Below are 15678 nucleotides of genomic sequence, written 5' to 3'. Positions count from 1 at the left end.
ATCCCACTTCCAGATTCCCAGAAGAACAGTTGTGGAACCTCGAGGGCTGTTTGTCCCTAGTGACCCTCAAAGGTGGGTTTCAGATTACGAGCGATATCACAGAGGACTGTAGTTGTCCTTCTTCTCCTCTTATGCTAAGTCTGTGCTTTTCCCAAGTACCTTCCACAGAGCCCCCTTCACATCCTTGTTCCTCAGAGTATATATTAAAGGGTTGAGAATGGGGGTGAGTATAGTATAAAAGACAGCGACAAACTTTCCCTCGGTCTCTGAGTATCGGTGGATGGGTTGGAGGTATGTGTATATGCCCGAGCCATAAAACAGAGAGACCACAATCAGATGGGACCCACACGTCCCAAAAGCCTTTCTGCGTCCAGCTATTGACTTGATTCTTAGAATTGCCCTGGCAATGTGCCCATAGGAACCTAAAATCAGCACTGCGGGGAATAACAAGATTATTGTTCGAGCAACAAACATCTTGGCCTCTGTTCCATTGGTGTCTTTACAAGTCAGCTTCAGGAATATGGGCATCTCACAGAAGAAGTGATTCAGCCGATGGCTACAGAGGGGCATGGCCATAACAAGTCCTGTCTGGATCACAGAGTTCACAAGGCCAGACACCCAGGAGAGGATGGCCAGCGCCTGACACAGCTGAGGGCGCATAATGGTGGTGTAGTGGAGTGGACGGCACACAGCCGCATAGCGGTCAAAGGCCATCACCCCCAAGAGCAGACACTCTGCGGAAGCCAGAGCAAGGAAAACGAGGAGCTGAGCCACGCACCCTCTGTAGCTGATGGTCCTGTCAAATCCACAGAGGTTAATGAGAAGCTGAGGCACGGTGCTGGTGGTGTAGCAGAGGTCCAGGAAAGAAAGATGGGAGAGGAAGAAGTACATGGGGGTGTGCAGTCTGAGGTCCAGCCGTGAGAGGACAATGATGGTGGCGTTGCCAAGGAGAGTTAGCAAATAAAAGACTAGGATAAAAACAAAGAGGAAAACTTCCAGTTGGGGAAAATCTGAGAAACCTACCAATATGAAGTCCTCCCCTAAACTGGCATTGAAAGTCCCCATTGCCTTTCACTTGAGCAGTGTGGACATTCACGCAAAGCCTCCTAGAGCAGTATGTGCTAAAACATTATCCCCACGATTCCCTAAACGCCCCAGAATTCTGCATCACATTCTCTATTAGTACCTAATTTCTCTTTCTTCTCTCTCCTTTAGACAGGAAATGGATAGGTTAGGAAGGAATGAGTTGTGTTTGAACTCTCGTTTTCGATGTTCTCTGATTTTATTCTTACCGCTCATGTATTCGGGAGGATCCCTTTGACGTCATTATCTAGGCTTCCTTGTCTAAAGTTAGAGCCCAGGTACTCATCACCTCCCTCACAGCGTGAGGTTAGTATCCAAATGCACTAACATGGATCTAATGTGGACCTCGGGGTGCAACTAACTAAAGGACCTTGTATCTAGCATGTGAAATTTTCTAGATTCAACCTCCATCACTGCCCTTCAAAAGATAAAAATAAAGAGATAAAGCAGAATGTGTAAAGTGTAGCATTCCTGTTTCTGCTCTTTTGCTGGTCTGGGTTGTTCCTCTTCGCTTTCTAGAAGGTGGAGTACTCCTGCAGGTTGGGACCCAGGACTAACAAGGCTGGTATCATAAGTTCACCCTCTGAGCACTCATCTGCCTGCCACTCCGGGAGCTGTCGGTGTGCCAACCCTGGGAGACGCCCACATCAGCAGTGTCTATGGCAAAGGATTGTCTTGCAACAAATTTCTTATTGAAAATTACTATTTCTCAAATACATTTCACTTAAATAAATCAAACTAGTAAACCTATCCTGGCCTTCCTGGGAAGAGTTGTTTCCTCTTCTCTAGACCGAACTCTTCATATGGTTCTGCTCCAGTGGTTGTCATGCACAAAAGTCTTCTGTGTGTCTGTGTGTCTCTGAGCTGTGAGATCTTGGGTGATAGAGGACACAGTGAGTCTTAAAATGCTAACGTTCTTCTTTATGGTATATAAGAGGCTGTCAAATTGTTATTTTCATTCATGGCTTGTAGTAGATGTCAATGTGAAAATTTTGAACCTTCATTTCAATCTATTAAAACTCTATGTCCTCTAAGAACTCAGGAGATTAAACTACAAACACATTTTAGTAAACTGTAGCCTTGGGGATGCATAAAAGTTGCTTTCAGTGTTGATATTTCTGTGGTAAAAATCAAGATAAGATATAAGAAAGTTAATCAGGAACCACAACAAGAACGTGGAAGGTAACAAAAGTTCACCTGCACACACTGTCAACAGTTTGGGTCACTAGTGCCTTTGTTCTGCATTAAATCCTCTGCAAGGGGAAGTCAACGCCTCAGGGCCAAGTCAATGTTTCCAGGAAGATATTTAGGTTCTGTGCTTGCAAAGCGAACAATAAAGACAAGATGTTAGTATCCAGACAGCTTAGTGAGCACACCTAAGATGGACTTGAATGGCCTCTTTCGGTACACGTGTAACAAACTCTGCAGCCAGACCCGTGTGTGGCCTTTACAACTTGTCTGCCACCTGTTCCAAGAGTCTCAGGTCACTTAAACAACAAAAATATTGTTTGCAAGAGCTTGTTTGAAGTTAATTTCTCTGATAAATTCTTTTTTTCCATGTTGAAACATTTCACTTTAATCCTTGACTATTGAGTATGCATAACAATCATTTGGGGGCAAAGCTGAGATTACATACTGTCTTTCCCCTTCGAAGTGCAGCCTGCTGATATTCCCTTCATACAGCATAACACATCTCACACAAGACGGTCTGTGAGTTAAGCTGATACAAAACTCAGATAGAAACTTGGAGTAGAGATTAAGATTTGTGCTCACTAGAAAGCAAAATCAGAATCCGGAAACCTCTTCCCTCCCTGCCTTTGAAAGAATCAACCAACTTGATTCCAGAGAGAGACAGAGGGAAAGTTTTAGGAGCTGTGCAAGCCAACAGGGGAGTTAAGACATGTTAAAAGCCACACAGTGTAAAGTACAGAACATCCCAAGGCTCTAGCCCCATCTAGAGAAGGCCAAAGCTGCCTGCCTGTAGGAAACAAGCCAGCTAGCCCTGGTGAAAACACTCTTGGTTTTTAGCCAGGGGACATTCCCTTAGTTTCTATAAGCTGCAAATTCCCAGAGTGGGTGGTGTGATGATAATGACTGTTCTTGGATAGCAAACTAGCCCCAGAAACCAAGTCCATTTGATCACTCTTCGCATCTCAGAGTGCTTTAACCAAGTACCATCTTAATAAGGGGCCAATGTGAGAAGTCAGAGAGCCCCACCAGTGTCCGGGTGGAAGACACTGAGAGGCAATCATGGAGAGGGGAAGGGAGTTGGACACAGAAACATCAAGAAGATTTGACAGCAGGTTTGGTTTGTGCAGGCATGGCGGTCAGTGGCCTCATCACTGTGGTAAGGAGGAGCATGCCTCAACACATGGGCATGACTGTGGAGTCTGTCAGCTCAGCTCCTAGAACGCCCTCCTTGGTATGCACAGCTTGCTAGCAACAGGGCTGAGAACTGTGAGCTCAGATCCAGGCATTTATTTCTGCAGCTTCCTCCCTCCATCTCACTGCATGGTTCTCTGCCAAGCAGGACCTGAGATCAGGTGCCCCCCTGCTCTCTTCCCTCCAGGGCACAGCTCAGTGAAGATGTATATGTTTTCCCCATGCTCCAGTGAACTCAGGAGTCTTGACTCTGGTAGCAGGCCCTGCTGGGTAAACAAACTGAGACATAGGAGCTCCAGAGCAAATGAGAACTTGTCCAGGCCACAAGCCACAAAACTAAGTGCGACCAGCATCTGCGCATTGCACACAAAGAACAAAAGCTTATAAGTGAATACGGCCACGGCAGACAACTGCCTTTCACAGACTCACGCTCAGCACCCGCACAGTGAAAGGACCCAGAAAGAAGCTATTCAGATACTTTTTATTTTTATATTCAAATACTTTATCATTTTTATAGCTCCCCTGTATAGAACCTCAAACCGTGAACTCGGTGAAACCGCTGCCTCATTTCCTCACTCACAGCCTTTCTGCATCCTAATCCCCCAGCTCCTGCACTGGCTCTACTGACGGGGACTTCCGCCCGTCTTTCCCTCCACTCTCCATCATCTGCATTGTTTTCTAGCTTATGCACTTCATTTACTTTCACTCAGTTCCATGCACCCTTTCCTGGAGAAATGTAATGTCTACGGTTTCCCTGGCTACAATCACACCAATAAGCTGATTTCTCTTATTCGGGTTTGCAGTTTTAAGCAATGAGAACTCTCAGTACACTCCCGAGACTGGAAGTACTCACCTGCTTGAGTGCATTAACAGGTCCTTAGGAAAGCACAGAACTGTGCAGCAGTTTCTGTCTTGTTCGGCATGTTGGATGAGGAAGGCATCCTTCCTCCTTGGGAAATGATCCTTTCTCCTTGGTCTGGTGTGTGAGGAGTTTCAGCCCTGTGTAGCATCAAAGGTCAAGTGTTCTTCCGTTCCTATTCTGTCATATTGACTTTCATTTGCCTAAGGGAGACCCTTGATCCTCTAATGCTTTAAGAGACCCGCTTCTTTTAGGGTGTGCACTGCTTCATAAACCCCAGGGTTCTGCTGACAACAGGCCAGTCTGCATAACCAAGCACCAATACCCACCTGATGTGTCATGTTAATGCTACCCCAATGCTGATGATAGTGACTCTGCGTTTAGCATAAGTTACCCTCTTCTCTGTGCATTGTCCTTGAGTCTGTAACTTATATACCATTGGACGTGGTGATGGGACCTCCCTTGTCTGCAGAGAACTTTCTTCCACTCATTCACAGAGCAGTTACTGAAGTCTGACTCGTTGAACCCAATCTGGGAATTCTAAATGGAAACGCTCCTGCGAGCTCTTTCCATAAAAGAACAATAGAAAGTTCTGTGTGAGCCAAGGACGGGTCTCTGGGAGACCCCCACATATTACTCTTAGTCTTACATGTCATACCCCAGGTTGGCTTTGACCCCAGCCACACTGGCCCAGGGATTAGGAAATGCAAAGCGTCCTGGATTGTGTGGGGTGTGAGAGAGCACTGTGAGCGTGCACACAGGTGAGCACAGACCTCCTTAGAAAGATGATCAGGGCGTGAAAATATTAGTGGGAACCATAAAGAGAGGATGTCTCCTCTTATAATGCCCCAAAACCTTCATCTCAGTAAAGAACGAAGCGATGTTGGATTGACACAACTGGTTCTTAATGACCCTCATGGAATATTGAGGATTACTCATGAGCTTGGCAGTGGACCCGCTTTAAAACCTTGAGAAGTAGATTGACTCTGTATCATGCCTATATGCTTCCTGAATGAGAACTTGTTGCTTGTTATTGAGTTTCGGGTTACAGAAATGCTTCAAGATAGGCGCAGCATCTTGCATCCCACTTGGCAATATCTCACGTGAAAAATATGTCCGACTTGCTTTGTTCTCAAAAGTCAAACTTCACAACAACCAATGGAATTTATGAAAACAGACTGTGACTTAGTAAAAGTGAAATAAAAATGAACCACTTTGAAGGCAGATTGCCTAGACAGGAAGTGATACTCCTCTGCCTTCTAACCAGCCTGCTCGTTCAGAGCATGGCAGGTGAAATTTAGGGATGATGTAAAAATATGATTGAATTCACTGGAAGGTTTAGAAGCATCTGCTAAGCCTTTCCCATCTTTATTTCCCTAGGTTAACTTTAAAAGCTTATCCCCCTACTCCTGACCTCGTTGGCAAACACAGGACGTTTTGATATGTACCTGCTTGTGATCATCTGTGCTCAGCTCTGTGTTTGTTTCTGAACTGTGCATGCATCTGCCCATGCATGGTCTCCCATGTAATAGCTCTCTTCGTCAGGAAGCGTGTTTAAATGCAATAACATTTACTATTGCATTTTCTACACCACTCTGCTAATTTAATGATGTCATCAGGCTATAGTGGAGCAACATACAGGAGATAAAATTTTTATCTCGTTTGAGCACAGAGAATCCATAAGTTCCTTCCAGTCACCTTCATTGATGTATTATGTATCATAAAATTTGAACCTAACTTCACTTCGCTTCATTAAGCCTACAAGTATAGCTCTCTCGGTGTTTGGGAGATGAACTCCCTATGTGTGATTTTTTTTCATCTCTGGATTTTTCTACAGACTCTCTCATCTTCTAGTATGGATTCCATCCCCGTCTCAAAAGAAGTCAGACAGTTACCCCAACCTATTCCACAGGCTTTGAGTATTATTTTCAAGATTCCAAAACAGTCAAAAATCATAACATTTTTAAATATAAAATCAGATAACCAATGTTGGTGCTAACTCACTTCAGTGGACATTCAAAGTCCTTAACAAGGTGCCCGTTTCCCTGGAACTCTACACATGGGACATGGACACACTCTAGAATGGGTTTACGTCTGCTGCACGCTCTTCCTGTGAGTCTCCCTTGATTTTTCCTCAGCACCTATAACCAAGCCTCCAGTCTTTGTCTCCTAGCTCTGATGTTTACAGTTTGCTCTGCATGTTTGTGCCTTGGGTATTCAGGAGTCAAATTTCAGAAAAGACTTATAACGATTCTAAATAAGCATCCATACTTTATTACAGAGATATTTCTGCTCCTAACTTTGTGCGGTTGTAGACAAAGAGATGCGAGTGAGAACGTTTTTGATGTGCTGTGTTTCATTGGGCAGGTGGACAGATGTGTGGATGATAGAAAGACTATCAGTAGCAAAACATTTTGCAAATCTTTACGTTTCTATGCCTCAACAAGGTAACTAACAGGAGTAGAACCAATGCCAAACTGCATAACGGAATATTGATTTTGTAGTTTTTAACTTTGAAGATAAAGTAGCATGTCCAGTTAGCACTTACCCACAACACCAGGAAAGGTATCTACTCCATTACCACTCTTGATTCTATTGACTTCAAAGTCAACAGGAGGGACTATCTATAACTAGAAATGTTCGAGGAAGACACGTCTTTCTTGGTCCTGATTTCTTTTGTGCCCTTGGGAAATCACGATCATATACCGAGAGATTGCTGTGAGTCTTGACTTGGAAGGTAGGAGCCACCTCCCTGTGTACCCCACACTTGCCCTAACCTACTGAGAACAGGAAGGAGCTGGAATGTTGTCAAGTCTCCTCACGACATGAAGATTTAGCACATTCCCTGGGGATGTGGCCCACACCATAATAGCGGCATACAATCATTGTTCACAGAGTGCGGCTTTAGAGACCTCTGGGCCCTGTTGTGGCAATTATAATCCACAGAGAAGTTCACAGGAGAAAATGTTTATCAAGTGTGGCCTGGGAGATCTCTGAGCCCCAATATGGCAATTATAAAGAGTCAAGAGGCTCCCACGTAAGAATTGTTTTCTAAGTGTGGCTGTGGAGACCTACGAGTTCCAATGTGCTGCTTATCACTGACTGATTGGGTCCCCAAGATCTATCTTGCAGTTCCTCAGTTTTCTCTGTTCCCCACATTGTGACTAAATCAAACTGACGGAGTCAGAATCTTCAGGACACTATCCGGCAATAGTGTTTATGACTCTGCTTGGGATTTTCCCATATCCTCTATTGCAATCCCCATCTGACAGCCAGCTCTTCACCAGTCAGACCCCCTGTAACACACACTGCAAGTGTTCCCCCTTCACACAACGCTCATGTTCTCATATGTGTTTACCATTGATCCAGTTATCCAGTTCCTTGATGAAGAGATTGGTGATTTATATTTAGGTCACATACAGTGCTTAAGGTTTCAGTGTTTATTTTATGTCATTCTAATCTCTATAAGTTTTTTTTAAAGTATATTTTGTCAGTGTATTCCAGAGGCATTTATTGAACAGTTAAAGTTGTTTTACAGAGTGAGGAAATAATACCAACACATGACATTAATCTGTTACCACGAAGGAAATTAGATGTCTCATTACAAACCTCTCAGTGCTCAGAAACTTTCTGGACATGTGTTAGCATTGGCTCCCTCACCAGTAAAATCAGGTTACTGAGAACTATAATGTGTGTGAGGTTTAATGGTAATGCATTCGAAGTGTGTAATGTGAAACTGACATTTGTTCAAGGGCATGTGATATTATTGTACCACCAACACCTATGGGAAATACAGTCTCTGACCCCAAGGATGCGTACGGTCTAAGAAGACAGGCACAATCATGTGGAGGCCCAAAAGTGTGAGCCCATTTCCACCTTGACCAAAGGTCAGAGAGTTGGAACCTACCTCTATTCCTTCAAGGTTATTATCTGTTTCTACCTCGAAGGTCCCACACCTAGATTCAGATCAGAGAGTTCTGTTCTCTCAAGGTTATTGTCCACAGGTGTTGACAATAATATCCAGACCTTGTATTTCAGGAATAGAGAAGTAGCTATGTTTCTACTCCAAATAAAAGTCAAAGAATTCAACCAAGTTCCTACTTCCTTAAGGAGATTATAATGGATTCCACCCAGGGAGTGGTTTGCCTACAGAATGTTTTGGTCTAGTGTGTGAGCGTGACTTATTTTGTTCTAACAACATAGTGTTTAACTATGAATGTAGCCTGCAACCTTCAACTGGTATGTTAATTTCCTTGTATTATACTAATGCAGTTTTTTTTTTAATCTTACTCCTACATTTGGGGGTCAGGGGTATTTTAAGCAATTGGAAATTAAAGGCGGGCAATTTCAGTATTCACTTGAATTCCCTCCTGGAACTATCCTATGTTTGTTTTATTATTTTTTCACATCTTTGTACTATTTGCTTTATTTTTCTGATGCCCATACCCCTACCCTAACAAGCTGTATTTTTGTTGAGGCTAGTCCCCAACATCATCTGAGATCACTAGAGTCAAGGTGAAGCATTCAGTGACCTTTCCTGTCATTCAGAGGGCATAAAACCATGAAGGGAAGCATTCAAAATACTCGAGACATTATTACTTTACTGGGTCTTGCATACTGTGCAACAGTGTAAATGGTACAAAATACCATGCACAGTCGTGAGAGCGGTGCTCACGAAAGTGAGAAAAGACTTTTGCTTACTATGGAAGAAAAATAGCACCTGAAATCCATATGGTGTTAATATGCACCAAACTCTGTCCAAAAACAGCCCATTCACAGCCTGGCTTCAAGTGCTGACCAATGGCATTTCTCACTCCTTGTTCCCTGACTGTGGATGCAGTTTAACCAACCACCTCATGCTCCTGCCACCGTGATGGATTATGCCCTCAGACTGTGGCCTGAAATAAAACCTTCCTCTTTTAAATCGACGTGGTTAGGGTATGTTATCACAGCACCAGGAAAAATAATGAACGTACTTTCCTTTTAATTTTATTTTATATATAAGATGACCAAACGCAGCAAGAAACACAAAAGGTATAGATGAAAACCATCACAACACGTCTGTGAGCTCACACATCTTCAGTCACAGAAACCAAAAGATAATGGGATGGTGGAGAGGCCAGCAAGACATTTCAGAGTCTTACTTTATAAAAGTATCAGTGACTCCATAAGGCATGCAAAGATGCACACGAATGAAGTAAGAAAAGCCATTTAAGACATAAAGAAGATTAGAAAGTGGATGCAGTGGTCAGAGAGTTCTGTTATCTCTAAGAAATAGAACTTACAGGCGACAACGTGCTGAGTCAAAGGATGGCAATCAACATAGTAATTAAATGCAACCAAACAGCAAGCCCCCCTAGCTATGCTCATATATGGGAACGTAGGCTTAACTTAAAAGCCATTCATAAGCATAAAGATGGTCACTATGTATTAGTAAAGAGAAGAATTCATTTGGAAGATATAAGAGTTGTAAATATTTATGTATTTAATGTTGGGGCGGACAGTTTCATAAATCAAACACTAAAAGCCTGATAGAGCCTCTCATAAACTAACAATCGACGGAGGAGCTTCAGAGCTAAACTGTGATTTGGATAAATTGGATTGATTATATCTATAGAGCACTTTGTCCTACGGACTCACATTGTTCTCAGTGGCCAAAGCATCATCTCTAAAATAGATCCCAATAGAGACTGGAGAGATGGTTCAGTAGTTGAGAGCACCGTCTGCTCTTCAAAAGGACCCAAATTCAATTCCCAGCACCCGTATGGCAGCTCCTAACCTGTAACTCCAGTCCCCCAGGGTATCTGATGCCCTCTTCTGGCCTCCATAGGTTCTGTACATGCATGGTACACAGATATACATACAAGCAAAACACCCTTACACTTTAAATAAAATAAATAATAAATGCCATCATAAGCCACAAAACAAGCCTAAACAAATACAAAAGAATTGAAATAGAGGTCAGGCGCTGTGGTTGCACACACCTTTAATCCCAGCACTTGGGAGGCAGAGCTGCAGGCAGAGCTCTGTGAGTTCAAAGTCAGCCTGGTCTACAAAGTAAGTTCCAGGACAGCCAGGGCTACACAGAGAAACTTTGTCTTAAAAACAAAACAAAACAAAAGTTAATAGGAGAGCTTGCTCTGCCCCTCACAGCTGCAGGCACTCAGGGGATGGGCCCTGCACCTCACCTGGGAAGTGCAGTAGAGCTGACCCTGGTGGGGTGGGTGCAGATGAACTGACTCTGAGGCATGAGAGTGGGCAAACTGGCCTTGTGCCCCCTCGTGTGCCATGTTGTGGCATGGGCAAACGAAAGATGTTCAGCCCCCACTCTGCCAACTCTCGCCACCTGCAGCAGATCAGAGGGTCTCAGGGGCACGAGAGCAGGAGAGCTGGCGCTCTCTCTCTCACCAGCTGCGGTGTTAGGGGAGTGGACCCTGCACCTGCATACAGTAGAACTGGCCATTGCGGAGTGGGGGCAGGTGAGCGAGCTCTAAGGATGTGAGGGCAGGAAAACTGGCCCCACCCCTTGCTGCCTGCTGAATTGGGAGAGCTAACCCCGGGTGATGAGGAGGAGATAAAACTGGTGGGCTGATCAACCCAGCTACCAGCCAGGTCCAGAACCAGGGCTATGGGTCAATCCATCCCTCATCCACCCCATCTATGATCTGCTGGAACACGTGAAAGGGCTGATCCTGCAGATCCAAAGCTGCAGGATCTCCACCACACAGGGCAACAGCCGAATAGCCAAGAGGAGCCCTAATGATAGCGTTGATAGCATTGCAGAAGCCAGCGAAGCAGACCAATGACTCACTGCAGTGAATACTTGCAGCTAAAAATGTATGGACTAAAGGCCTATTGACTGACTTGATGTGTCACATTACAGCTTCCATGATGAGATTTTTCTTGCTTTTTTATTCATTTACTTTCATTTTTATTAATTTACAATCATTTTCATTTCACATACCAATTCCAATTTCCCCTCCCTCCCATCCTCCTACTCCCCCACCTTCCTCCACACCACCTCCATCCACTCCTCAGAGAGGGTAAGGCCTCCCATGGGAAGTCAACAAAGTCTGGCCCATCAAATTGAGGCAGGACCAATGCCTCCCCTGCCCCCATATCTAGGCTGAGCAAGGTATCCTTCCAAAGAGAGTGGTCTCCAAAGATCCAGTTCATGCACTAGAAATAAATCCTGGCCCCACTGCCAGTGGCTGCACAAACTGCCCAAGCCACACAACTATCACCCACATTCAAAGGGATTCGTTCAGTCCTATACAGGTTCCCCAGCTGTCAGTCCAGAGTCAGTGAGCTTCCACTAGCTCAGATCAGTAGTCTCTGTGGGTTCCTTCATCGGGATCTTGATCCCTCTGCTCATATCATCAATCTTCCCTCTCTTCGACTGGACTCCAGAGTTCAGCCCATTGCTAGCGGTGGATCTCTGCATCTGCTTCCATCAGTTGCTGGATAAAGGTTCTATGATGACAATTAAGGTAGTCATCAATCTGTTATGGGAAAGACCAGTTTAGGTACCCTTTCCACTATTGCTTGGAGTCTTAGCTGGGGTCATCCTTGCAAATTTCTGGGAATTTCCACAGTATCATGTTTCTCCCTAACCCCGTCATAGATTCCTTTATCAAGATTTCTCTTTCCTTACTCTCCCTCTTTCTTTCCCTCCCCCAACTTGACCATCCTATTCTCTCATGTTCTCCTTCCCCCTCCCTTCCATCTCTCTCCTCCACCCCATGCTCCCAGTTTACTCAGGAGATCTTACCATGATGAGGTTTCTTTTTCCTTTAAAGTTTATTTTCTTTTATTTTTGGCAGGGTGGGGGTGCTACAAGGGCAGAGGCTGATAAGAAGAGGAAAATAGAGAGATGAAGTGAAATCCAGGAAGAATAAATAAAAGTTAAAACAATTAAGACAATTCCTTATATTTTTATCAGATCATAGTAGAATAAAATTAGAATTAAAAGAAATATGCAAATAATTAGCGAGTAAACAACACATAATTGTTGGAACACTGGCTCACTGAAGAAATCACGGAAAAATTTAAATCTCTAGAATCAAATGAAAATAACAATAATGCAGCTTACTAGAACCTCTGGGGTACAATTAGGAATGGGTTTATTATACAGAAATGTTTATAGCAATAAATGTTTACATTGAAAAGTTAGAACTATCTCAGGAAAGTAACCCAAAGATGATTGATCATTCTAGAAAAAAAAGAAGCTAAGCCACATTCAGTAGACAGCAGACACAATAAAGATTGGAGAAGAGATTAAAAGAATGACACATAGAACCAATCAAAAAGTTGTTTCTACAATTAATAAATGGAACCTCTTGAAAGGGAGAAGCTTCTGTAAAGTAAAAGACATCGCAGGCCTGGCCAGCATAATGAATTCCAACAAGGGTCGCCTGATCATCCCTCCCCATTCCTTGAATTTATCAGGGTTTTAATCTCAATTTCTGACTCCTGAGTTTTTATTAATACTAGAACAATTTATCAGGTTTTTGAAATATATACTAATTACTTAGAACTTTTCCGATTGCTATGAAAAAATGTCACTGGAATCTAGATGGAGATGACATTGTATCTGTAAATCACTTTGTATAAATATGGGACATTTAATTATATTTATAAAATCCTTAAAGTTCATGATACAAAATATCTTTCTATTTATTTGTAGTACCTGAAATTTCTATTACAGTCTCCATCTTGGGTATATTTCAGGTTCTTGGTTGAATTTATCCCTAAATATCTTATTCCTTTTTATATTTTTAGAAATAGAGTTTGGCTATTGATTTCTTAGAACAATCTACTATTAATGTCTACCAATGCTATTGATACTATATGTTGGTTTTATATTCTGAGAATTTGCTGAATTTGTCTACCAGTTCTGACAGTTTGTTGGAAATGTTTAGAGTTTCTTATGCATGAAATCACATTATCTGCAAAAGAGACAGCTGTACTTCCTCGTTCCAATTCAGATGTCTTTTATTTGTTTCTCTTGCCTCACAGCCTCCAGTACCACAAAGAACACAGCTAGGCCTCCAGTACACAACAGATGTGTTCTATGAGAATTGCTAAGTTACCTCTATCAGCTTATAAATATGAAAAGGTTCTTAGATAATGGCTGGGTTATTTAGCCTTCGAAGAAATCAGGCTAGATTTACATCTTCCACACCTGAGGCAAATTGCAGAAAAGTTAGTATATAAAATTCAATCTGCTGATGAGCGACGCAGGCGCCTGCAGACGAGCAACACAGGCCGCAAGTTGCGGCCAGGACCGGTGGGGACTGGCGTGACGGCAGAGGACGCAGGTGGCAGGGACCAGCACGCAACACAGAGAGCAGATCGCCCCACTACAATTAAATCAAAGAAGTAGGCCTTTGGTTGGCGAGGTCCCTGGCAAATGGGGAGCCGGGTCCTGTTCCTAAAGACACTTCTGAGGGGTGAGAGGGATCTTGGCCCCCGGCAGAAGCCAGGAAACAGAGCGAGGGCAATTAGTAAGAGAAGCCTCTGGCCAGCAGAGAAACCTGATCCGATTTTAAAAGACCGATTAAATAACATCAATAGGAGGAGATGGGCAGGCACCAAGGCAGAATTTCACCCAATAATCTGAAAAACAACATGAAAACACCAGAACCCAATGATCTTACAACAGAAGGACTTGAACACCCTAACACAGAAGAAGTGGAAAAAATTGACTTTATGAAAGCAATAGAGTCCCTTAAACAACATGTAAAAACACCCTTATAGAAATGGATGAGAAGTATAACAAAAAGTTTGAAGAAATGAGTAAATATATACATGAGACCCTGGGAAACCAAGAAAAAACGATGAAACAGGTAATGGAAACAGTTCAAGAATTGAAAACTGAAATGGAAGCAAAGAAGAAAACACAAATTGAGGAACAGTTGGATATGGAAAATCTAGGTCAACGAGCAGAGCCTACATAAACAAGCATAATCAATAGAATACAAGAGATAGGAGAAAGAATCTCAGATTCTGAGGACACCATAGAGAAAATAAATGCACTGATCAAAGAAAACAGCAAAGCCAACAAATTCTCATCACAAAACATTCAAGAAATATGGGACACAATAAAAAGACCAAACCTAAGAATAATAGGAATAGAAGAAGTTGAAGAATCACAGCTCAAAGGCCCAGAAAATATTTTTAACAAAATTATGGAAGAAAACTTTCCCAACATAAAGAAAGATATCCCTTTGAATATTCAAGAAGCATACAGAACACCAAAAAGACTGGATCAAAGAAAAACATCCACTCGCCATATAATAATCAAGACACAAAATATACAGGTTAAAGAAAGAATATTAAGAGCTGCAAAGGAAAAAGGCCAAGTAACCTATAAAGGTAAACCCATCAGAATTACATCTGACTTCTCTATGGAAACCATGAAAGCCAGAAGGTCCTGGATAGAGGTTCTTCAAAAACTAAGAGACCATGGATGCAAACCCAAACTTCTATACCCAGTCAAGCTAGTGTTCACCATCAATGGAGAAAACAAGACATTCCAGGATAAGAACAAATTTAAACAATACGTAGCCACAAATCCGGCCCTACAGAAAGTAATAAAAGGAAAATCGCAACCCAAGGAATCCAACATTGCCAACACTGCCTACAATAACTCAGGCATCTAGCAAACCTTCATCAGCACAACTCAAAGAAGGGACACACACACACACACAAACTCTACTACCAAAAACAATAAGAATAACCAGAGTAACCAACCACTGGTCATTAATATTACTTAATATTAATGGTCTCAATTCACCTATAAAAAGGCGCAGGCTAAGAGAGTGGATACGAAAACAGGATCCAACATTCTGCTGTTTGCAAGAAACACATCTCAATCACAAAGACAGGCATCTACTCAGAGTAAAAGGTTGGGAAAAGGTCTTTCATGCAAATGGTCCTAAGAAAAAAGCAGGTGTGGCCATACTAATTTCCAACAAAACTGACTTCAAACTAAAATCAATCAGAAGAGATTGAGATGGACACTTTATACTCATAACAGGAACAATTCATCAGGATGACATCTCAATCCTGAATATCTATGCCCCTAATATAAAAGCACCCACTTATATAAAAGAAATATTACTAGAACGCAAGGCAGACATCAAACCACACACACTAGTAGTAGGAGACTTCAACACACCTCTCTCTCCAATGGACAGGTAAATCAGACAGAAACTTAATAGAGAATTAAGAGAATTATTGGAGGTAATGAAACAAATGGACTTAACAGACATCTATAGAACACTCCACCCAAATAGGAAAGAATATACCTTCTTCTCTGCAGCTCATGGAACCTTCTCAAAAATTGACCA

The 15678-nt window shown here is 42.6% G+C and overlaps 1 protein-coding gene across 1 annotated transcript; it reads right to left on the bottom strand.

Moving 5' to 3' along the window:
* Nucleotides 1-129: 129 nt before the first annotated feature.
* Nucleotides 130-1065, bottom strand: LOC126511429 (olfactory receptor 2Y1-like). Its single transcript, XM_050158579.1, has one exon. It carries the CDS (start codon nucleotides 1063-1065, stop codon nucleotides 130-132), a length of 936 nt encoding a protein of 311 aa, XP_050014536.1.
* Nucleotides 1066-15678: the final 14613 nt, after the last annotated feature.

The sequence above is a fragment of the Alexandromys fortis genome, unplaced genomic scaffold (assembly GCF_014885135.2).
Source record: "Alexandromys fortis isolate MF-2015 unplaced genomic scaffold, M_Fortis_MF-2015_v1.1 scaffold_99, whole genome shotgun sequence".
Lineage (NCBI taxonomy): Eukaryota > Metazoa > Chordata > Mammalia > Rodentia > Cricetidae > Alexandromys > Alexandromys fortis.
This window is presented reverse-complemented; position numbering and strand designations above follow the sequence as displayed.